The following is a 22553-nucleotide window of genomic DNA, read 5'->3' as shown; positions in this document are numbered from 1 at the left end:
ATATTAAAAGGAGAACTTGACCTAAAGCTTTGGTGGTGATTTGCATTGTTTATTCAGCCCTATGACATATGATAGCGTTTAATTAATCTATTATTGCAAAGTGGAATATTTCTAATGTCCTTTATCTGTATCGTGTATATTCAGCAGTTTATCATACATCAACTGGATGAAAGTCAATTTTGAGCTTCCGGCAGGCAACCACAGCGCTGATAAATGAGCATATGGGATACATCATTTAAGTACACAACTCAAAAACATTCCTTCAAAGAGAGAGTTTCCACCAGATCCCGCTGCACATCCAATTGCCATCAAAAGTTTTTGATTGGGTTGTTTATCTACATCCACACTAACAAACTTTGTAATATCAATACAGATGCAGCAAACACACAGAGATAGATGGCTGACACTATCAATGCAAAAGAATAACTCACCACTCTCCACTTCACCTTGAACAGCACATCTCCCACAGTATCACTCTCCACCTATACTCACTCTATACTACCTTCTTAAAAGCAGACAAGATACTTAATTCTGATATATTCTGTTCTTTTGTTTTCTAGTCACATTTTATTTGATACAAAATAATAATAGACCGTGTGTAGGTCTGTGTGAAATTAATAAGAAATGCACTTTTTAATCATTCTAATTTTTATTTGTTAAAATTGATAATCATGATTACAGAAACAAGTTTGCAAGTAACTACAAACAGCAAAAACACTAAAAGAATAATAAGCAATATAAGTTAGACTGGAACAAATGAAACAAGACAAGAGACATGAACAGAGTTGCATCTTTTTATTTGATTAGTTGATGAATAATCTCACTACAATGACAATCATTAGATTATGAATAACATGGTAAGAACTTTTACAGCCCACATCCATTAATGTGATGACTGATTTTCTATTACTCTAGTGTGAAGCTTCGCCTCCTGCGAGTAAGTTGTCCGGCAGCTCTGGGGCATTCTGTGTGATCACAGCCACATTCCTCCACATGCATGTAGCTGTGCTGAATCACTTCTCCATTTAAGCATAGCAAGTCAACAGTGCGCCTGCTGGAGCGTATCTCCTTACAGCAGGAGCAAGAGTGCTGCATATTAGCTGCTGCTTCAGAGTACCTGGAGAGAGAAGATGTATGATAAATGAAAAAACTAAAAATCTGCACAAACTACACCTAAACATTTTTTAATGGGTTTGTGACTTTCCAGAGGAATGAGAGCTTTAAGCAATACCATACTTACTTGGTGAAAGTATTGCAGGATCCTTCACAATATGGCATTTCTACCTCCTGGTTAGACCGACATTTCTTGTACTTAACATAGGTTTTCATGGATAGTAACTTGCAGGCTTTCTCTTTCTCCACACCTTTTCAGAAAAGACACACAATGAGCTTGTTTTCAAATACCCTCTACCTAAAAATAAAGAAAATATCATACTTACAAACTGTACAACAGCCGTCTGCTGCAGTCTGAATTGTACCCTAAGGAAAATACACAACATCAGCAGAATTTGTTTTAATTTATGTCCTTGCAGACACAATCAATCCAGAATCATTTGTTGAAAGTGATACTTACAGGTTGGCAGTTGCTTTCTTGGAAAGGCGGGCATACAACGTGTGACCTGATCGTTGTTAAAGTCTCACCCATCTTAATACAGATGTAACGCTCACATTTATTGTCAGGTGGTGACCAGGTTTCTCCTTGCTGAAGAACAGAGAGATGGGCGGACAGACATGAAAACCCTGAGATACTTTAGGCTATTAAATATTTACATGCAAAAACACAGCCAACAGAGGTGATCCAGCTTACGTTAACCAGTTGCGTGGTACCATTTAAATTGAAGGCACAATGTGTCTGTACACACTTCCCACAACATTCATCTGAATCCTCTTCCACATATTTGTATCCCTGAAAGAACAGAGAGAGTTAAGTTGCTAAGTCCAGTTTTACAAGTTTACCCTCAATCTGAGGTAACACTCCGAGGAAAAACAAGTTGCATTGTTTGTGTTGTGTATATTAACATTATGGGTTATGGGTAGTATTTCTCTTACCGGTTTACAGTCTTTTTGACATTGCTGAAGCTCACACTTTATTTTGAATAGACGAGATTTGGGATCCACTTCATTGGTACAGGTGCAATCTTGACATGGATTGACAGGAACTGAAGAACCAGGCTTACAAATAAAGAAGACATGTGGTCATTTTCTGCTTTTAGCCAGACAGAATTTGAAGTACAGTAGAAATTAAAATGACTGTTATATAAACAAATTATGAGACATCATCCACACATTTCCATTTCTTATTTACCTGGTATTCAGTCTCTTTGTGGACGCAAACTCTTTTAGGCTCTAGATAAAAGAAAGACAGTGGAAATTAACTAAGTGTCACTGTGGTCATTAGATTTTATCTAAATTCAAGCTATGAATTAATGAGCTCACCACAGGTATGCTCTAGACAGCATTTCCCCTCAGGGACTTCGACAACTGGATTATATCCAACTGGACAGTTCATGTTGTTAGCTGGGCAAGTGTTGCTTTGACATTCTGTGGAGATGATAAAACAGTGTTAGTAAATTGTTAAGAGCTATCCTGAGGAATCATCCTCAATTTAAAGCATTCTGAAAACTCTGGAAGAAATGTGTATTGATGTTACATGACTTACGGCAAACATAGGCAAAACAGCAGGGGTCTGATGGATTTGTTTGGTTGACAAGGACAAATCCTGGACCAGTGCAGTCTACTACAGGTGGTGCTGGGCACCCCTTAGGCTTGCAAGTCACAGTCTTGGTGGACTCCTCACAAATGCAGTTTTGGCATTTGTACTCAAAACTCTCATTAAACTAAAAGAATAAAACCACAGCAGCGATTTAATTGTCTCTTGCAAGTAGACAGTACAAGTTTGGATTTTAACTGAGCATGAACAGAAGACTCACCTCACGAGGAATGCCCTCAGGATCAAGACATCCTGTTGGAAAATTATCAATCCTGTAAGACTTTGTGATTGATACAATACATTTAACTTGTTATTAACACCGGAAGATATGCACCATACTTACCACACTTGTCAACACATATGCCAGACTCTTTGTTAAAGAGTTTCATTCCATCAGGACAAAAGCAGCCCTCAGTAGTGAAGTTCATAGTTGATTCATTAGGACTGTAAGATTGAATCACCATAAAGGAATAGCTGGTTTACATTATTTCTTTCAGATATCTAAAACAGAGTTACTTTCATATACTGTATTTTACCACTATTGGTTTTATCACTATTAGTAAGAAATATTTATTTGCATGTCCCATTATCTGCAACTCTATAAGGAAAAGCAGTATGGCTAATGGATGGATGGATGAATGAATGGATGTCCCATTCAGCCCCTACTCTCAGGAAATGCTTATTTACACAGTGCACTGTGAACCATGGAATGAATACACTCAATTTTTTTGTTGAAACTTACTTGTCTTCACAGGTTGGCTGTTCTGCAGGACCACATGGCTTGTAAACTTTGTTTGATGGGCAGTCACTTGCTGTTAGTGAAGAAAAGAACTCAATTGGTTATTTTTAAAAACACATACTGCCTATATACCAGAATGATAACATGGATAGAAGAGTAGCCTTTTTAGCATGTGCTAAATGTAACACAAGTAAACAAGTTGCCCCTCCTGATTTCACTAATCCCAACAGTAAAATAATGACTGGTTTCTTACCACACTGTGTTGTGTGGTTCCTCCAGTGAAGGCAAACCCCAGCCTGAGCACAGGCAGCAGCATAAGTCTCCAAACTTATGCACTCCACTGCTGAATTGGAAACATGGCAACTATCAAAAACACAACCTTGGTAGAAATGGTCAGGGGAGACAAAGGGATGGCACTCTGCAAAGACACTGTGAAAATAAAACAGAAAAATAACTCAAATGAAAAAGCTATCCAGTTTTAATTGCAATATGTCAGTTATGGGGATGTATGTGAACAACTACAGTGGATCAGAGAATGTCTACCTGCTCTTAAGCAAGTCACATATATTGTCCGGTGTGCATGGAGTCAAGGTTGGTGGAGGTTCAGGTCTGTTGGTGGGCAGTACAGGTGGCATCTTGCAATCAGGCCGGGAAATGTCTTCTGCAAGCCAGTAGTCGGCCATCACTGCACAACTCCGCACTAGCTGGCCTCCAGGCAACCTGCAGTCATCTGCCTGGTTATTGTTACATGTTCCTGACAAAAGAGTCACAAAACAGTTATTATTACAGTCTAACCTCAAACTAATGATTTATTAATGTGACACTGGAGGGAAGGATATTCTTACCACAATGACCCTGTGTGTTTTTGCCAAAGTGTTCAAATGGAAGGTTAACACCAAAGCCAACTAATCCAAATGTAATGACCACTTTCAGTTTAGGAATCTCCAAAACCAAGGTAATGCCAGAATCCAAGATCTTAATATCGTGTTGTGAATAAGGTAGTTTCAGATGTACTCCATTTTTCTGTGCCTACAAGGGAAAAAAACACTTGTAACAAGAAAAAAGGTAATGTTCTATGAAAAAACGATCCATCATGTTATTCCATCTATACTGACAGTAATATTATACTCAAAGTTAGCCGAGTGAATTTTTCAGAACGTAAAAACTTTCAAACTATCATATATTGTTTTACCTCCAACTGCACTGTTCCTACAAGGTTATGATTGATGAGTTTGAAAACTTGTGAGTTGTATGATATAATTATTGCTCTTGGACAAGAAACATCTTCAGTGGGATCACAATTAACATTGTCAATATAAATCTTCAGTTTATGTCTTGGTGTAATTTCTTCCATCAAAATGTAACTACAGTTTCCTTGATAACTGTAGTACAATCCATCAAAGGTGATGTAATGAGGATCTCCCCAGCCTTTGCATTCACCTGACAAGAAACAATAAATAGAAAAGTTAAAAATCTAAAATGTATTTAAAAGAGAAAAATAAGAGTCAATAAATATGCCATACATCATTTAACCACAGAATGGCTTACAGTCACAAGCATGATATTGGCAGCAGTGGTACTCATCATAAACAACAACTGGTTTTTTTCCATTGGTGCAAGTGATGTTCTCAAGTGGTGGACATTCATAAGGAATTATTTCAATTGTATTGTTCTCAATGCATCTGGCCATGGTGCAGTTGCACAAAAAGAAGGTCTCATTTTGCTAATACAGAGAGAAAAAAATAGGTTAAATCAGTGGTACTTTGAAATATTTCTCTAAAAATGTTATTTTACAGTGACAATATACATTGTTAGTAAAGGTTCTGCAAACAAGATTTTAAACAATGATATAGCAGTAAACAATCATTTTCTGGTAAAGACATAGTGGAGTAATGGTGTCCTGGGCAGATCCAAGTTTCTCTGTTCCTCTGTTACTCCTATCTGTTGTTTTGGTATCTTGGACAGTTTTTTACAGGCCCTTCAGTGATTTTACCTGTCTTCTTCTACCGGTGTACCTGTGACTCATGCTCCCAGTGGTTGTCCATGGCTGAATTTCTTTTCCAGCTCAACCGTGGAGCCAATACTGGTCTAACTATTCCAAGATGGAGAGCAGCTTAAAGGTTGACTTAAAACTGGCTTTTCTCCCACTACATGCATAACATGCCTCCAAAATGTGAAGTATCTGTCTTCATTAGTGAGTTACCAGCTACAGAAAGCTTGATAATGTAACTCCCTGTTACCAAGATTATGAATTTGTTCATTTAATATTGCTATCACTTTTTGGCTTAATGCCAAGCGTTGCTGTGGAGCATATTGCAGCTATGTTAACATGGGCTAATGGTTGTGGCTGGATTTTTGTTGGTTCTCATGTACACAGGGTAACATTATTACAGGGTAACTTTATTCAGTTGAGCTTTTCATTGTCTTTTCACTGGCTGCTTTTACTGGGCTTGGCTGTAAAGGTGGGAAAGGGATTCTGGCTGAAGGCTGGGAGGAGGCTGGAGGTGTGGCAGATGAAGCATTTTTTTTATTTTGGTCTGAGGTGGTGGTGGTCTTGTGTGACATCCAGTGGCAGTGAAAATCGTTTACAGAACCTTTAAATGTATTTGAGTTAACATAAAACAAAAATAATAATATATTTAGAGGTAAGGTAAGAAGGTTCTTACTGTTACATTCCATTGAGGGCAGGTAGGTAGAGAAGGTGTGGTTGTGGTTGTAGTTGTAGGTGTAGGTGTAGGTGTAGTTGTAGGTGTAGGTGTAGGTGTAGGTGTAGTGGAACTCTGTGTGGTTGTTGTTGATGGTGGAGTTTGAGATGTTACAGTTGTATGGTTGCTGACAACTTGGTCTCCTGTAAGCGGTGTTGATGTCAGTACTGTAGGACCAGTGACAATTGACTCAGTTGTCGTGAAAGTTGTGGAAACAGTAGTTGGTGTTTCAGTTGTGGGAGATGTGGTTAGTGGTGTTGTAGATTTTGGAGTTGTGGTTGTCTCCTGAGTTGTACTAGGAGGTGTGGTTGGTGGTGTTGTAGATTTTGTAGTTGTGGTTGTCTCCTGAGTTGTACTAGGAGGTGTGGTTGGTGGTGTTGTAGATTTTGTAGTTGTGGTTGGTCCTACAGTTGTAGTTGGAGGTGTGGTTGGTGAGGTTGTAGATTTTGAAGTTGTGGTTGTTTCTTCAGTTGTACTAGGAGGTGTGGTTGGTGAGGTTGTAGATGTTGTGGTTGTGGTTGGTCCTATAGTTGTAGTAGGAGGTGTGGTTGGTGGTGTTGTAGATTTTGTAGTTGTGGTTGGTCCTACAGTTGTAGTAGGAGGTGTGGTTGGTGGTGTTGTAGATTTTGTAGTTGTGGTTGGTCCTACAGTTGTAGTAGGAGGTGTGGTTGGTGGTGTTGTAGATTTTGTAGTTGTGGTTGGTCCTTCAGTTGTAGTAGGAGGTGGTGTTGGTGGTGTTGTAGATTTTGTAGTTGTGGTTGTTTCCCCAGTTGTACTAGGAGGTGTGGTTGGTGAGGTTGTAGATGTTGTGGTTGTAGTTGTCTCCTCAGTTGTAGTAGGAGGTGTGGTTGGTGAGGTTGTAGATGTCGTGGTTGTGCTTGGTCCTTCAGTTGTAGTTGGAGGTGTGGTTGGTAGTGTTGTAGATTTTGTAGTTGTAGTTGTCTCCTCAGTTGTACTAGGAGGTGTGGTTGGTGAGGTTGTAGATTTTGTAGTTGTGGTTGGTCCTACAGTTGTAGTAGGAAGTGTGGTTGGTGGTGTTGTAGATTTTGTAGTTGTGGTTGGTCCTACAGTTGTAGTAGGAGGTGTGGTTGGTGAGGTTGTAAATTTTGTTGTTGTGGTTGTCTCCTCAGTTGTACTGGAAGGTGTGGTTGGTGCTGTTGTTGTAGATTTTGTAGTTGTGGTTGGTCCTACAGTTGTAGTAGGAGGTGGTGTAGGAGGTGGTGTTGGTGCTGTTGTAGTTTTTGTAGTTGTGGTTGTTTCCTCAGTTGTAGTAGGAGGTGGTGTAGGAGGTGGTGTTGGTGCTGTTGTAGTTTTTGTAGTTGTGGTTGTTTCCTCAGTTGTACTAGGAGGTGTAGTTGGTGAGGTTGTAGATGTTGTGGTTGTGGTTGGTCCTACAGTTGTAGTTGGAGGTGTGGTTGGTGGTGTTGTAGATTTTGTAGTTGTGGTTGGTCCTACAGTTGTAGTTGGAGGTGTGGTTGGTGAGGTTGTAGATTTTATTGTTGTGGTTGTCTCCTCAGTTGTACTGGAAGGTGTGGTTGGTGTTGTTGTTGTTGTAGATTTTGTAGTTGTGGTTGGTCCTACAGTTGTAGTAGGAGGTTTGGTTGTTGTTGTGGATTTTGTGGTTGGTCCTTCAGTTGTAGTAGGAGGTGTGGTTGGTGGTGTTGTAGATTTTGTAGTTGTGGTTGTTTCCTCAGTTGTACTAGGAGGTGTAGTTGGTGAGGTTGTAGATGTTGTGGTTGTGGTTGGTCCTACAGTTGTAGTTGGAGGTGTGGTTGGTGGTGTTGTAGATTTTGTAGTTGTGGTTGGTCCTACAGTTGTAGTAGGAGGTTTGGTTGTTGTTGTGGATTTTGTGGTTGTGGTTGGTCCTTCAGTTGTAGTAGGAGGTGGTGTTGGTGGTGTTGTAGATTTTGTAGTTGTGGTTGTTTCCTCAGTTGTACTAGGAGGTGTGGTTGGTGAGGTTGTAGATGTTGTGGTTGTGGTTGGTCCTACAGTTGTAGTTGGAGGTTTGGTTGTTGTTGTGAATTTTGTGGTTGTGGTTGGTCCTTCAGTTGTAGTAGGAGGTGGTGTTGGTGAGGTTGTAGATTTAGTTGTTGTGGTTGTCTCCTCAGTTGTACTAGAAGGTGTGGTTGGTGGTGTTGTTGTAGATTTTGTAGTTGTGGTTGGTCCTACAGTTGTAGTAGGAGGTGGTGTTGGTGGTGTTGTAGATTTTGTAGTTGTTTCCTCAGTTGTACTAGGAGGTGTGGTTGGTGAGGTTGTAGATGTTGTGGTTGTGGTTGGTCCTACAGTTGTAGTTGGAGGTGTGGTTGGTGGTGTTGTAGATTTTGTAGTTGTGGTTGTTTCCTCAGTTGTACTAGGAGGTGTAGTTGGTGAGGTTGTAGATGTTGTGGTTGTGGTTGGTCCTACAGTTGTAGTAGGAGGTGTGGTTGGTGGTGTTGTAGATTTTGTAGTTGTGGTTGGTCCTACAGTTGTAGTAGGAGGTTTGGTTGTTGTTGTGGATTTTGTGGTTGTGGTTGGTCCTTCAGTTGTAGTAGGAGGTGGTGTTGGTGGTGTTGTAGATTTTGTAGTTGTGGTTGTTTCCTCAGTTGTACTAGGAGGTGTGGTTGGTGAGGTTGTAGATGTTGTGGTTGTGGTTGGTCCTACAGTTGTAGTAGGAGGTGTGGTTGGTGGTGTTGTTGTAGATTTTGTAGTTGTGGTTGGTCCTACAGTAGTAGTTGGAGGTGTGGTTGGTGAGGTTGTAGATTTAGTTGTTGTGGTTGTCTCCTCAGTTGTACTGGAAGGTGTGGTTGGTGGTGTTGTTGTAGATTTTGTAGTTGTGGTTGGTCCTACAGTTGTAGTAGGAGGTTTGGTTGTTGTTGTGGATTTTGTGGTTGTGGTTGGTCCTTCAGTTGTAGTAGGAGGTGGTGTTGGTGAGGTTGTAGATTTAGTTGTTGTGGTTGTCTCCTCAGTTGTACTGGAAGGTGTGGTTGGTGTTGTTGTTGTAGATTTTGTAGTTGTGGTTGGTCCTGCAGTTGTAGTAGGAGGTGTGGTTGGTGGTGTTGTAGATTTTGTAGTTGTGGTTGGTCCTTCAGTTGTAGTTGGAGGTGGTGGTGGTGTTGTAGATTTTGTAGTTGTGGTTGGTCCTACAGTTGTGGTAGGAGGTGTGGTTGGTGGTGTTGTAGATTCTGTAGTTGTGGTTGGTCCCACAGTTGTAGTAGAAGGTGTGGTTGGTGTTGTAGATTTTGTAGTTGTGGTTGTCTCCTCAGTTGTAGTAGGAGGTGTGGTTGGTGTTGTTGTTGTAGATTCTGTAGTTGTGGTTGTCTCCTCAGTTGTACTGGAAGGTGTGGTTGGTGGTGTTGTAGATGTGGTTGTGGTTGTCTCCTCAGTTGTACTGGAAGGTGTGGTTGGTGGTGTTGTAGATTTTGTAGTTGTGGTTGGTCCCACAGTTGTAGTAGGAGGTGTGGTTGGTGGTGTTGTTGTAGATTCTATAGTTGTGGTTGTCTCCTCAGTTGTAGTAGGAGGTGGTGTTGATGGTGTGGTAGTTTTTGTAGTTGTGGTTGGTCCTGCAGTTGTAGTAGGAGGTGTGGTTGGTGAGGTTGTAGATTTTGTAGTTGTGGTTGTCTCCTCAGTTGTAGTAGGAGGTGGTGGTGTGGTAGTTTTTGTAGTTGTGGTTGGTCCTGCAGTTGTAGTTGGAGGTGTGGTTGGTGGTGTTGTAGATTTTGTAGTTGTGGTTGGTCCTTCAGTTGTAGTTGGAGGTGGTGTTGGTGGTGGTGTTGTAGATTTTGTAGTTGTGGTTGGTCCTACAGTTGTGGTAGGAGGTGTGGTTGGTGGTGTTGTAGATGTTGTAGTTGTGGTTGTCTCCTCAGTTGTAGTTGGAGGTGTGGTTGGTGGTGTTGTTGTAGATTCTGTAGTTGTGGTTGTCTCCTCAGTTGTACTGGAAGGTGTGGTTGGTGGTGTTGTAGATGTTGTGGTTGTGGTTGGTCCCACAGTTGTAGTTGGAGGTGTGGTTGGTGGTGTTGTTGTAGATTCTATAGTTGTGGTTGTCTCCTCAGTTGTAGTAGGAGGTGGTGTTGGTGGTGTGGTAGTTTTTGTAGTTGTGGTTGGTCCTGCAGTTGTAGTTGGAGGTGTGGTTGGTGGTGTTGTAGATTTTGTAGTTGTGGTTGGTCCTTCAGTTGTAGTTGGAGGTGGTGGTGGTGGTGTTGTAGATTTTGTAGTTGTGGTTGGTCCTACAGTTGTGGTAGGAGGTGTGGTTGGTGTTGTAGATGTTGTAGTTGTGGTTGTCTCCTCAGTTGTAGTTGGAGGTGTGGTTGGTGGTGTTGTTGTAGATTCTGTAGTTGTGGTTGTCTCCTCAGTTGTACTGGAAGGTGTGGTTGGTGGTGTTGTAGATGTTGTGGTTGTGGTTGGTCCCACAGTTGTAGTTGGAGGTGTGGTTGGTGGTGTTGTTGTAGATTCTATAGTTGTGGTTGTCTCCTCAGTTGTAGTAGGAGGTGGTGTTGGTGGTGTGGTAGTTTTTGTAGTTGTGGTTGGTCCTTCAGTTGTAGTTGGAGGTGGTGTTGGTGGTGGTGTTGTAGATTTTGTAGTTGTGGTTGGTCCCACAGTTGTAGTAGGAGTTGTGGTTGGTGTTGTTGTAGATTTTGTAGTTGTGGTTGTCTCCTCAGTTGTAGTAGGAGGTGTGGTTGGTGGTGTTGTTGTAGATTCTGTAGTTGTGGTTGTCTCCTCAGTTGTACTGGAAGGTGTGGTTGGTGGTGTTGTAGATTTTGTAGTTGTGGTTGGTCCCACAGTTGTAGTTGGAGGTGTGGTTGGTGGTGGTGTTGTAGATTCTATAGTTGTGGTTGTCTCCTCAGTTGTAGTAGGAGGTGGTGTTGGTGGTGTGGTAGTTTTTGTAGTTGTGGTTGGTCCTGCAGTTGTAGTTGGAGGTGTGGTTGGTGGTGTTGTAGATTTTGTAGTTGTGGTTGGTCCTTCAGTTGTAGTTGGAGGTGGTGGTGGTGGTGGTGTTGTAGATTTTGTAGTTGTGGTTGGTCCCACAGTTGTAGTAGGAGGTGTGGTTGATGGTGTTGTTGTAGATTCTGTAGTTGTGGTTGTCTCCTCAGTTGTAGTAGGAGGTGGTGTTGGTGGTGTGGTAGTTTTTGTAGTTGTGGTTGGTCCTGCAGTTGTAGTAGGAGGTGTGGTTGGTGGTGTTGTAGATTTTGTAGTTGTGGTTGGTCCTACAGTTGTAGTAGGAGGTGGTGGTGTTGTAGATTCTGTAGTTGTGGTTGGTCCTACAGTTGTAGTTGGAGGTGTGGTTGGTGGTGTTGTAGATTTTGTAGTTGTGGTTGGTCCTACAGTTGTAGTTGGAGGTGTGGTTGGTGAGGTTGTAGATTTTGTAGTTGTGGTTGTCTCCTCAGTTGTAGTAGGAGGTGGTGTTGGTGGTGTGGTAGTTTTTGTAGTTGTGGTTGGTCCTGCAGTTGTAGTTGGAGGTGTGGTTGGTGGTGTTGTAGATTTTGTAGTTGTGGTTGGTCCTTCAGTTGTAGTTGGAGGTGGTGTTGGTGGTGGTGTTGTAGATTTTGTAGTTGTGGTTGGTCCCACAGTTGTAGTAGGAGGTGTGGTTGGTGTTGTTGTAGATTTTGTAGTTGTGGTTGTCTCCTCAGTTGTAGTAGGAGGTGTGGTTGGTGGTGTTGTTGTAGATTCTGTAGTTGTGGTTGTCTCCTCAGTTGTACTGGAAGGTGTGGTTGGTGGTGTTGTAGATTTTGTAGTTGTGGTTGGTCCCACAGTTGTAGTAGGAGGTGTGGTTGGTGGTGTTGTTGTAGATTCTGTAGTTGTGGTTGTCTCCTCAGTTGTAGTAGGAGGTGGTGTTGGTGGTGTGGTAGTTTTTGTAGTTGTGGTTGGTCCTGCAGTTGTAGTAGGAGGTGTGGTTGGTGGTGTTGTAGATTTTGTAGTTGTGGTTGGTCCTACAGTTGTAGTAGGAGGTGGTGTTGGTGGTGTTGTAGATACTGTAGTTGTGGTTGGTCCTTCAGTTGTAGTAGGAGGTGTGGTTGATGGTGTTGTTGTAGATTCTGTAGTTGTGGTTGTCTCCTCAGTTGTAGTAGGAGGTGGTGTTGGTGGTGTGGTAGTTTTTGTAGTTGTGGTTGGTCCTACAGTTGTAGTAGGAGGTGTGGTTGGTGGTGTTGTAGATTCTGTAGTTGTGGTTGGTCCTACAGTTGTAGTAGGAGGTGGTGGTGTTGTAGATTCTGTAGTTGTGGTTGGTCCTACAGTTGTAGTAGGAGGTGTGGGTGGTGGTGTTGTAGATTCTGTAGTTGTGGTTGGTCCTACAGTTGTAGTTGGAGGTGTGGTTGGTGGTGTTGTAGATTTTGTAGTTGTGGTTGGTCCTACAGTTGTAGTTGGAGGTGTGGTTGGTGAGGTTGTAGATTTTGTAGTTGTGGTTGTCTCCTCAGTTGTAGTAGGAGGTGGTGTTGGTGGTGTGGTAGTTTTTGTAGTTGTGGTTGGTCCTGCAGTTGTAGTTGGAGGTGTGGTTGGTGGTGTTGTAGATTTTGTAGTTGTGGTTGGTCCTTCAGTTGTAGTTGGAGGTGGTGTTGGTGGTGGTGTTGTAGATTTTGTAGTTGTGGTTGGTCCCACAGTTGTAGTAGGAGGTGTGGTTGGTGTTGTTGTAGATTTTGTAGTTGTGGTTGTCTCCTCAGTTGTAGTAGGAGGTGTGGTTGGTGGTGTTGTTGTAGATTCTGTAGTTGTGGTTGTCTCCTCAGTTGTACTGGAAGGTGTGGTTGGTGGTGTTGTAGATTTTGTAGTTGTGGTTGGTCCCACAGTTGTAGTAGGAGGTGTGGTTGGTGGTGTTGTTGTAGATTCTGTAGTTGTGGTTGTCTCCTCAGTTGTAGTAGGAGGTGGTGTTGGTGGTGTGGTAGTTTTTGTAGTTGTGGTTGGTCCTGCAGTTGTAGTAGGAGGTGTGGTTGGTGGTGTTGTAGATTTTGTAGTTGTGGTTGGTCCTACAGTTGTAGTAGGAGGTGGTGTTGGTGGTGTTGTAGATACTGTAGTTGTGGTTGGTCCTTCAGTTGTAGTAGGAGGTGTGGTTGATGGTGTTGTTGTAGATTCTGTAGTTGTGGTTGTCTCCTCAGTTGTAGTAGGAGGTGGTGTTGGTGGTGTGGTAGTTTTTGTAGTTGTGGTTGGTCCTGCAGTTGTAGTAGGAGGTGGTGTTGGTGGTGTGGTAGTTTTTGTAGTTGTGGTTGTCTCCTCAGTTGTAGTAGGAGGTGTGGTTGGTGGTGTTGTTGTAGATTCTGTAGTTGTGGTTGTCTCCTCAGTTGTACTGGAAGGTGTGGTTGGTGGTGTTGTAGATTTTGTAGTTGTGGTTGGTCCCACAGTTGTAGTAGGAGGTGTGGTTGGTGGTGTTGTTGTAGATTCTATAGTTGTGGTTGTCTCCTCAGTTGTAGTAGGAGGTGGTGTTGGTGGTGTTGTTGTAGATTCTGTAGTTGTGGTTGGTCCTACAGTTGTAGTAGGAGGTGGTGTTGGTGGTGTGGTAGTTTTTGTAGTTGTGGTTGGTCCTTCAGTTGTAGTAGGAGGTGGTGTTGGTGGTGTTGTAGATTCTGTAGTTGTGGTTGGTCCTACAGTTGTCGTAGGAGGTGTGGTTGGTGGTGTTGTAGATTCTGTAGTTGTGGTTGGTCCTACAGTTGTAGTAGGAGGTGGTGGTGTTGTAGATTCTGTAGTTGTGGTTGGTCCTACAGTTGTAGTAGGAGGTGTGGTTGGTGGTGTTGTAGATTCTGTAGTTGTGGTTGGTCCTACAGTTGTAGTAGGAGGTGGTGGTGTTGTAGATTCTGTAGTTGTGGTTGGTCCTACAGTTGTAGTAGGAGGTGTGGGTGGTGGTGTTGTAGATTCTGTAGTTGTGGTTGGTCCTACAGTTGTAGTAGGAGGTGTGGTTGGTGGTGTTGTAGATTCTGTAGTTGTGGTTGGTCCTACAGTTGTAGTAGGAGGTGGTGGTGTTGTAGATTCTGTAGTTGTGGTTGGTCCTACAGTTGTAGTAGGAGGTGTGGGTGGTGGTGTTGTAGATTCTGTAGTTGTGGTTGGTCCTACAGTTGTAGTAGGAGGTGTGGTTGGTGGTGTTGTAGATTCTGTAGTTGTGGTTGGTCCTACAGTTGTAGTAGGAGGTGGTGGTGTTGTAGATTCTGTAGTTGTGGTTGGTCCTACAGTTGTAGTAGGAGGTGGTGGTGTTGTAGATTCTGTAGTTGTGGTTGGTCCTACAGTTGTAGTAGGAGGTGTGGGTGGTGGTGGTGTTGTACAGTTGTAGACCGGACAACATACTTTGATCTCATAGTCAAAGCACTTAAATGGAGGCATTATTTGGTGGTCTCTTCTACATATTAAACCATCGTCCCGATCACAAGTAACAACTTGGCCTGTTTGACTCACAAAGTCCCCGAAGTCCATTCCAGGTTGATCTGCTGCTCTACACTCAATTTCTAACGGTTTTTCACATATTTCTTCACCACTGTTTTTGATGTTCTCATATGTTTCCAAGTCATTTTGGTCCGTTTCTGGGTCATACACATTATACCATTTTGTCCAATTACAATAGATCACACACGGAGTCGTAGATGTCTCCTCTGGTGTAGTAGTAGGTTTGGTTGGTGGTGTTGTAGATTTTGTAGTTGTGGTTGGTCCCACAGTTGTAGTAGGAGGTGTGGTTGGTGAGGTTGTACTATGGGTTTCAGGTGGTGTGGTGGTATGTGCAGTGGTGGTAATAGTTGTAGATGGTGGAGGAGTTGAAGTGGAGCAGGATTCACTTCCAAATATCACTGTTGCATTGATGCAGATTGCATAGTAGCACATTCCCAAGTTATCAGTCACATTGAAAATAACTTCAGTTTCGTTGTATCTGGTCCCATTGTAAAAGCAACCCTCACATTCCTCCACACATATCTGCTTGTGTTCATCAAATATGGGCTTATCCTCTGGACATTCAGGGTAACAGCCTGTAAAAATCACATAAAATATCACATTACTATTTGACTGCCAAACCTTTGTTTTTAAATGTCGGACACTAATGCCAAGTGATCTCTCTTCTTTCTTGTCAAATAAAGTATGCCAAAATTTTAACTCGCACATTAATCTGAGGTGAGACATTGTGAGTTAAACTCTTACCTTCTAGTTGAGGTAGAGGGTTTGTACATGTTCCCTCTGGATTCAAACAGGTCTTGTAGCAAGGTTTGTGACATGGCTTGTAGTGCCACTTGCAATCACCTGGGCTGTTGTAATAGTCACAAAAGACAGCTAGGAAGAAAAAATATGAGGCATGTTATGTATTCAAATAAAGGAAATATTGATTCAAACAAGTGTCACAAAGTTAAAGACTGAAACTTGAACTCCATCAATTAAATCCTAACAGCACATGTCTTTTCTCATCTCTCAACCTCTAAATTCTAGGGTCACAAAAACTTTGGGATTTGACAACATTTTTGGGCCAGAAAAAGCTGAAATAACTTAGTTTAATGACCAAAGTATAAAACAGTTGTTCACTTACGACAGATTTCTGGAGTTCTCCATGCAACACAGACACCAGCCTCACTACAAGCTTGAGCATAAGCTGCGACAGCTGTGCAGAAACACTCGCAGTCTCCTCCCGTATCACAGGCACATGAGTCTTTCACACAGTTTTCATAATATGGACGGGGATTTTCCTGCTCAGTCATTCAAAGTTGATGACAGATGTTTAAGAATGTGTTAAATTTTCTTTACTTTATATAATGATAAATCAGAAAAAAATCTGTTATTACCTTGTTGTGGCAGTCTTTGAATGTATTTCCAGTTATAATGCTACACATCATCTTTGCCCAGTAATGTCGATTAGGGTTTTTTTCACAAGGGTCAACATTCGTTTCCACATCTGGGCAGGTGCTGGACACTTTCCAGCTGTTTCCAAATTCTATTGGATTGCTCACTACCAGCTGACCCTGGGTGGTGAAGTCGTTCTGGCCATCACCATTAAAATCTCCACACAGGCCACATACCTCTCCCTGTACAAACAAAATGAGTCAGTCACTTCTTTTACATGGGGACAATATAACATAGAACAAGTATTTTACAGTTATTGATATATTTGTATGTTATAATATTTTACTGTATTTACATCATACATCATGAATATTAAGCGTCAAAGACTTTTAGAAAAATTGTACTGTATAGCAATGCCACTGATGGCCCAAAGCAAAGTGATGCAGGAAGATAAGCTACAAACACAGCTAGACAACAGAAAAGAAAAAGGCTACACAGTCTCAAAACATGTAAAATAAGACAACTACTGTGACTCACGCTGTGCTGTGGTTCCAGGAGGATGCGAACATTTGTCCTGCGATCCCACATCACTGCCAGACCAATGGCAGATTCTATTACCAGATACAAGCCAACTGTTCGTATTCTGTATGGAATATAAGGGCCATGTCCCAGGTCCTCCTCTTCATATTTACCCTTTGACAATTTGACTTCCATTCGCTGTAACGTTGAAGAGATTTGTGCTGCATTCATTACTCAATATTTTAAGCCAGAATACATATCAGGTGTTGTTATGAGATCTTACCCCCAGTTGGATTCTGACAGTTTTGGAGCATGTGGTGCCTGTTGATCCACATGGTACATTTTCTGTGATAACTCCAAAGTTGTCCTGTGCTGTTTTATTGCCACATTTGTTCTTAAAAGAGAGAGATTCATTAAACATTTTGCATGTTTGCCCACTATGCAAGGAGGAGTTAATGGGTGAACAAGAGAATGATTTTTGACAGTCTGTCATTGAGATGATATGTACATGCTTTGTTTACCTTGACAGCAACGTAGGCACAGTGTCCTTGAAAAACATATGTTCGCTGGTCAAATGTGTTGTAGTGCCCACTCCCATAAATATTGCAAGTTCCTGGACACTTTTTCTCTGTGCACTCCCACTTTCCACTTTTGCAAGTACTAGATGAATCAGAAATGGATGAATATATTACAGTGCTTTGCATACTGCAGTTAAGCAAAAGATAATATTTGTTTGCCATGATATATTTATGGTTAATAAAACCAAGGTCATACCAGTTGTTGCACTGATAACGAATTTCTTTTCCTTGAGCATACAGATGCCCATCATGCTGACATGGACAGTCACTTTCTTTCACACAGGCACCTTTGCCATCATCAATGAGGCCATCGGGACACTGGCAGCCAGATTCACACTCTGTGGAGTCCTGAGGAGATAGGAAGATCAAAAAAGAGCAAATATGAATGATACTGTCAAAAATTACTCTTCAAAACTGTCGGGAAACTACTGTAGACACTAGTGTACAGTGTAACATGCTATCTACCATTAAATTCAGAAAATAAATATTATTTTGTTTGAGACTGAGAGGTCAACTTAGACCCAGCAGCAAAAACAGCTCACACAATCATCGCTGTCCAGATTTAAACAAGTTGGAGCACACTGCACTCCAAGTTCTCCCTTGCCGGCTGTGGAGCAGTTGAAGAATACTTTTGGAGAGGGGCATGCTGTAACAGAAAGAGAAACTGATTTAATATACCGGTACATATCAACCAAAAGATTGTGCTGTATTAAAATAAAACAAAACAAAACAAAACACAAAAAACAAAACAAAAAACAGAAAACAAAAAGACCATACTTGATGAATGGGTTCTCCAAGAACGACAATGAAGCATTCCATTAGTACACACACTGGAAAAGACAAAGATATAAGATGCAACTCAAAGGTACTTAAAAACTAAACATTCAGTTTCTATTAACCTTCTATACCGCATGCTAGGATAACTGACCCAAGGTCACTAAATTGGAAACAACTAACTCACCAGTGCTCATCTTTGATGCTGATGGACTTTCCTGGCTTAATGTATACTTCATTATAGTAGCATGGACACTTTGCCATGGGGACGCAGGTCCCTTGTTCATTTAGGTAGAGACCGTCAGGGCAGGAGCAGCCATCCACAGGCAAGAAATCAGAAGTGCAGCTTTGCTGCTTAGAGCCCAGTGATTTGCAGGTCAACTGGCATCTCTGATGCTTGTAAGAGAAGGTCTGAGATGTTGGGCAGTTCCTTGTGTATTTATCTGTTTTGTGCACAATGTGAGGATGGTTACTTAATAGTTTATGACCAACTAATGAAAGCAATAATGTTACTAATGAAACTTTGGAAATCATTTCATCTCATTTTACCACAACAGAATGAAAGAAATCCTTACTGCACACATTCTTTCTCCAGTCGATCAAGAACACTCCCTTTGATGCACAAGCCCGTGCATAAGAGGAGAGGACAGCACACAGGCAGGCCTCACTCTTCTCGCAGTTACAGGTAGCATAAGTACATCGCTGCAGAAGCAAAACCCAGTTTTAGAGAACTACAGCCCCACTGAAATTTTATTCAATGAAAGACAAACTGAAAGATATTACTGTACCTTGTAATACATCTCAGGATCCACCACTGAGTGACATTGTGCAAAGGTACTGCTTGGACTGCGTAGCAAGGAGCACCAGTGTTTGGCATATGCCTCTGAGAATGAAGAAATGGCAACCCTTTTATTTTGAATGTCCTCAGTTGTGTTAGACTGTCTAGTTGCCTTCAATATAACATACTTTAAGAATACAAATAAGTGTTTAAAGCAGAGAATAAATCTAAGAAACATGTTTGTCTAACAAAAAAGCAACTACTACTCTTTACCATTGTCCATACTGAGGGAACAGGGTTCTTCAAGTCTTTCCTCTCTGTCTTGACACATATGGTTAGCCTTCCAGGAGTTAACAAAAGTTACTGCGGTTCCCTCTACGATCCCCTGAGGTGTCTTCATATCATCAGACAAGACCATGTTGTAGTTCCCACATAAACCTGAAGAAATCAAATATGTTTGACATTAAATTTGAATTTTAAGAGTATCAGCACTTAAAAATGGAGATAGCTCATAGGATTTTAAAGGGACTCTTTAATTCAGTTAATTGAACTGAATTAAGATGGACATCATGTGTTTATCTATAGTCTGTATATTGTTTTATATTGAAATTTTCTCCTGGGGTGTAATAAATGTAATGAATAATAACCACTGAATAAACAGTTTTAACGAACATTATCATGCACATTTGTATTTACCACTTTAACTCTGTAAGACAGTATTGTCACAGAAAACAGATTTATTGTAGCTTTGACCATTTGTTTCTGTTAAATCTGTCTGGTTTGTTTTTTTGTGACAGTTGTGTATGGCAAAATTATTTTCCACTAATAAATTAACATTACTGGTGTCATCCTCACTGCTCATCAAATGGTAGAATAATCTACTGGAAATGTATTGTAGTCTGACATATTTCTGATGATGATGATACTTCATGTTACAACAAATTTAAAACTTACCACGTGTCTTTGCTCTGTAGCTCTGGTCCAGGCTGACATAGACCTGCATGATAGGCACCTGTTGGATCTGAATTTGCAACCCAAAAGTGGTCTGGAGCAAGATGTGAAAGGATGAAGCCTGGAATATGTTGATTTCACCTTTGAATAAAGAAACATACAAAAACAGTAAGATCATTTGCCAATGTCATAGCGTAAATAAAAGAAGACAGTATGTTCTATTCAGAGTTTCTTATTGTCTGACCCACCTGAGTGGTAGGGCAAACTGATGGCCTGCATATTCTGCTTTATTGTGCCATCTGAAGTGAACATTAATACCTGAATAAAAAAAGAATTGATCATTTTGATAATTTGAGCATTGCAGATATCAGTATGAACTAACGAATGACTACAGTCTTTTTAACTGACAGGTTTGAACTCACATTGTTTCTGTCGTTGTTCAGCAGGATTTTAAGACTTTTCAGACAAGTGTCAAACTTTTGGTTTGCACATGGCTGCAGCTGGACAATGATGGTAAAATTTGGACTTGAATTATCCTGCAAAATAAAGTGTAAGTACAATTAAATAATTAGCTTTTTTTTCATCATCTGATTATATTTTTGATTTCATTTAATTGTACAAAGCAAGCTTAGCTTATTCACCTTCCTTTCCACCTTGGCGAGGGTGTAGTAACAGTCTCCATGGAAGATGTAGGTTTTCCCATCAAAGGTTGTTATATGCGAGCCCTCTTCCACTGCACATGTAGCAGGTGTTTCAAGGCTCTTACAAATCCATCTACCCTCCGAACATGTACTGAAAGAAGTCAAATAATTTAACATAACAAATGATTTGAAGAAACCCCAGCAATACATTATGTTTACACTATGAAACATTCGACTTACCATTCAGCTTGGTCCTGTCGGAAAACCTCATTGGAGTTATAAGTTTTGTTGTGATGCTTGCACTGACATTCAGATTGAGAAATGCACCCTCTCTCGGAAATATCATCATACACGGTACCTGGAGCAGACGGTTATATTAAAGGATAATTATAGGTGAAACAGAAAATTCTCAAAAATATATTATGTAGTAAGAAACATAGGATCATGCTGGAAGAGCACTCACCAGGAGGACAGAAGCAGCCATCCATTTTGTGGTCCTCACACAGCGAACTTGTGTCCAGATGTGTGCAAGTATTCATGCAAGGGGAACCGCTCTCTTCATAAAGCATGTTACCTGGGCACTTTTTAGCTGTGAAGATAAGGTATAATAGAATATAATGAATCCTCTTATTCTAAAGCAGCATGACAAAATGTAATTGTGTTCGGAGAGTAACACTCTAACTTTTATTCAGAGAACAATTGATAAGATTTGCGTTTTGCTGCACTGATTTCAGTGTTTAATACTCTCTCCACCCCAAACTGTATAAAATGTAAAGGTGATAACAAAACAAAGAAGAGAACACCAAACTTTACCACAGAATTCAGGTGTCCTCCAGTTGGGAGGCTGCCCCCCTGCATGTGAACACTGCCGAGAGAACTCAGACAGTGTGCTGCAGAGACAGGACTCATTTGTACTGTTGCCACAGCTACACAAGTCCTGCACACATGACCTGATGTAAGGTTCGGGGTCAATCAGTTTGGTACAGGAGCTCCAGGACTCTGAATGCAATCTGTTCTCACAGGTGGTTTGCTAAAAGGTAAAAAGAGATGGGTGATATAACCAAAGTTTGAAATGCTATATATCACTACATATCACTGTTGTTATAAGTTGGTAGATAATAAACCCACAAAGTCCTTGCATGAATCTGGCACACTCCGAGCCTCCCGTGAGTCATCCTCCTCTTCATCGGGGTCCTCGCAATCATCGTTTGGACGGTGGACTTTCTGTTTGTTGCCAAACTCAATTGGGCTAATTGTGCGACCTGCATATAATTATATTCATAGAATCACATACAAAAGATGCAACAGATGACTGATGAAATGAGTTAATACATAAAGTGAATAACCATATATACCATTATGAATGAACTCATTGTAGACTGAAACACCATTAAAGTCTCCACAAAGTCCACAAGTACGATTGGCATAGTCACGATCCAGTTCCACCTACAACATAGCAAGAGGTTATAACAAGCTTCAAACTAACTTCAGGTGTGAGGTGTGTGCGTAGATTTCTGCCTGTGTATCACGCCATGAGCGGTCTAATGTTCTTTATATGACACAACAATCTGTTTTGGGCAGACATGGAGTGCAAAAGATAAAGTCCTTTATTTTAAGTTTTTACCATGATTGCATCATCGTGGTTCCACATGACTGTGATGCCGACTTTAGACTGGAGCTTGATGTAAACAGCATTTTTTTCCACTTGTACCCCTGCATTGTAGTATGGCAGTTTGACTCTGGGAGACAGAGAATGTGTGTTGTTTTATAATCATTATTATTATCATGCACGTGTATCAGAAGAGAGAAGCAGAGCTGCTTCCACGGGCTGTTTACTTACGGCAGGCCATTCACAGTGATCAGACTCTTGCTGAGGTGGAATGAGAGGTCATTGATGGTGACCACCATATAACTGACTATGGTGCTTCCATCTTGCTCTTTCCTCTTCATGTGCACAGAAAACTCCCGGTAGGTCTCGTGGCAGTCGGAGGCCAGGTTGTATTCACACATACCAGGGAACTCGTACACATCACCATCAAACGTCTTATAATGCCCACTGCCCCATGTGCTGCAGATGCTGCTGACATGGTTGCGAACTGAGAAAAATACAAAAGCACAGGAAACAGTTTGAGTACATTGATGCAGTATGTATAAATGAAGCATAATAATCCACTCACAAAGTCCTGATAAGCATCTTACCCAGTCTGGCTTGAACATCAGTGACAATAGCCACAGACAAAGCAAGGAAACACAACCACACACATCTCCACCTCATTGTTGCCACTGTGGGCTTGCTGTCACCAAAGCAGGTAATGGTCAGACAGTACTCAGTTGCCCTTTATATTCAGATTGCGCAATGTTTGCTCCCACCCTTTTCCTTCAAATTGAAATTTTATTCCTAAGACAAATATGTGCTGAAAGGATGTCCAACGCCTTTCACAATACCCATATTA

At 41.3% G+C, this 22553-nt stretch overlaps 1 protein-coding gene across 1 annotated transcript; it reads right to left on the bottom strand.

Moving 5' to 3' along the window:
* Nucleotides 1–780: 780 nt before the first annotated feature.
* On the bottom strand, nt 781–22396 carry LOC139627474 (mucin-2-like). Its single transcript, XM_071488257.1, has 44 exons — nt 22300–22396; nt 21941–22196; nt 21725–21839; nt 21456–21546; nt 21229–21362; nt 20914–21130; nt 20564–20689; nt 20341–20458; nt 20101–20251; nt 19882–19995; nt 19708–19777; nt 19463–19600; nt 18782–18946; nt 18519–18613; nt 18306–18432; nt 17918–18173; nt 17734–17786; nt 17499–17602; nt 17153–17304; nt 16900–17038; nt 16662–16772; nt 16397–16576; nt 15862–16101; nt 15609–15765; nt 15230–15358; nt 14243–15060; nt 6116–6715; nt 4998–5172; nt 4642–4889; nt 4295–4478; nt 3993–4203; nt 3703–3878; nt 3453–3522; nt 3054–3154; nt 2931–2962; nt 2660–2837; nt 2437–2541; nt 2306–2346; nt 2050–2172; nt 1808–1906; nt 1574–1702; nt 1440–1479; nt 1241–1364; nt 781–1117 (listed from the first exon to the last, which is right to left on the bottom strand). The coding sequence occupies exons 1-44, from the start codon at nt 22373–22375 to the stop codon at nt 907–909; spliced, it is 7179 nt and encodes a 2392-aa protein (XP_071344358.1). The 5' UTR covers nt 22376–22396; the 3' UTR covers nt 781–906.
* Between the last annotated feature and the right edge of the window lie 157 nt (nt 22397–22553).

This window comes from Trachinotus anak, unplaced genomic scaffold (genome assembly GCF_046630095.1).
Source record: "Trachinotus anak isolate AG129_WGS33_773 ecotype Australia unplaced genomic scaffold, CSIRO_AGI_Tana_v1 ptg000002l, whole genome shotgun sequence".
Lineage (NCBI taxonomy): Eukaryota > Metazoa > Chordata > Actinopteri > Carangiformes > Carangidae > Trachinotus > Trachinotus anak.
The sequence above is the reverse complement of the archived record's forward strand: the minus strand, read 5'-3'. Positions and strand labels throughout refer to the sequence as shown.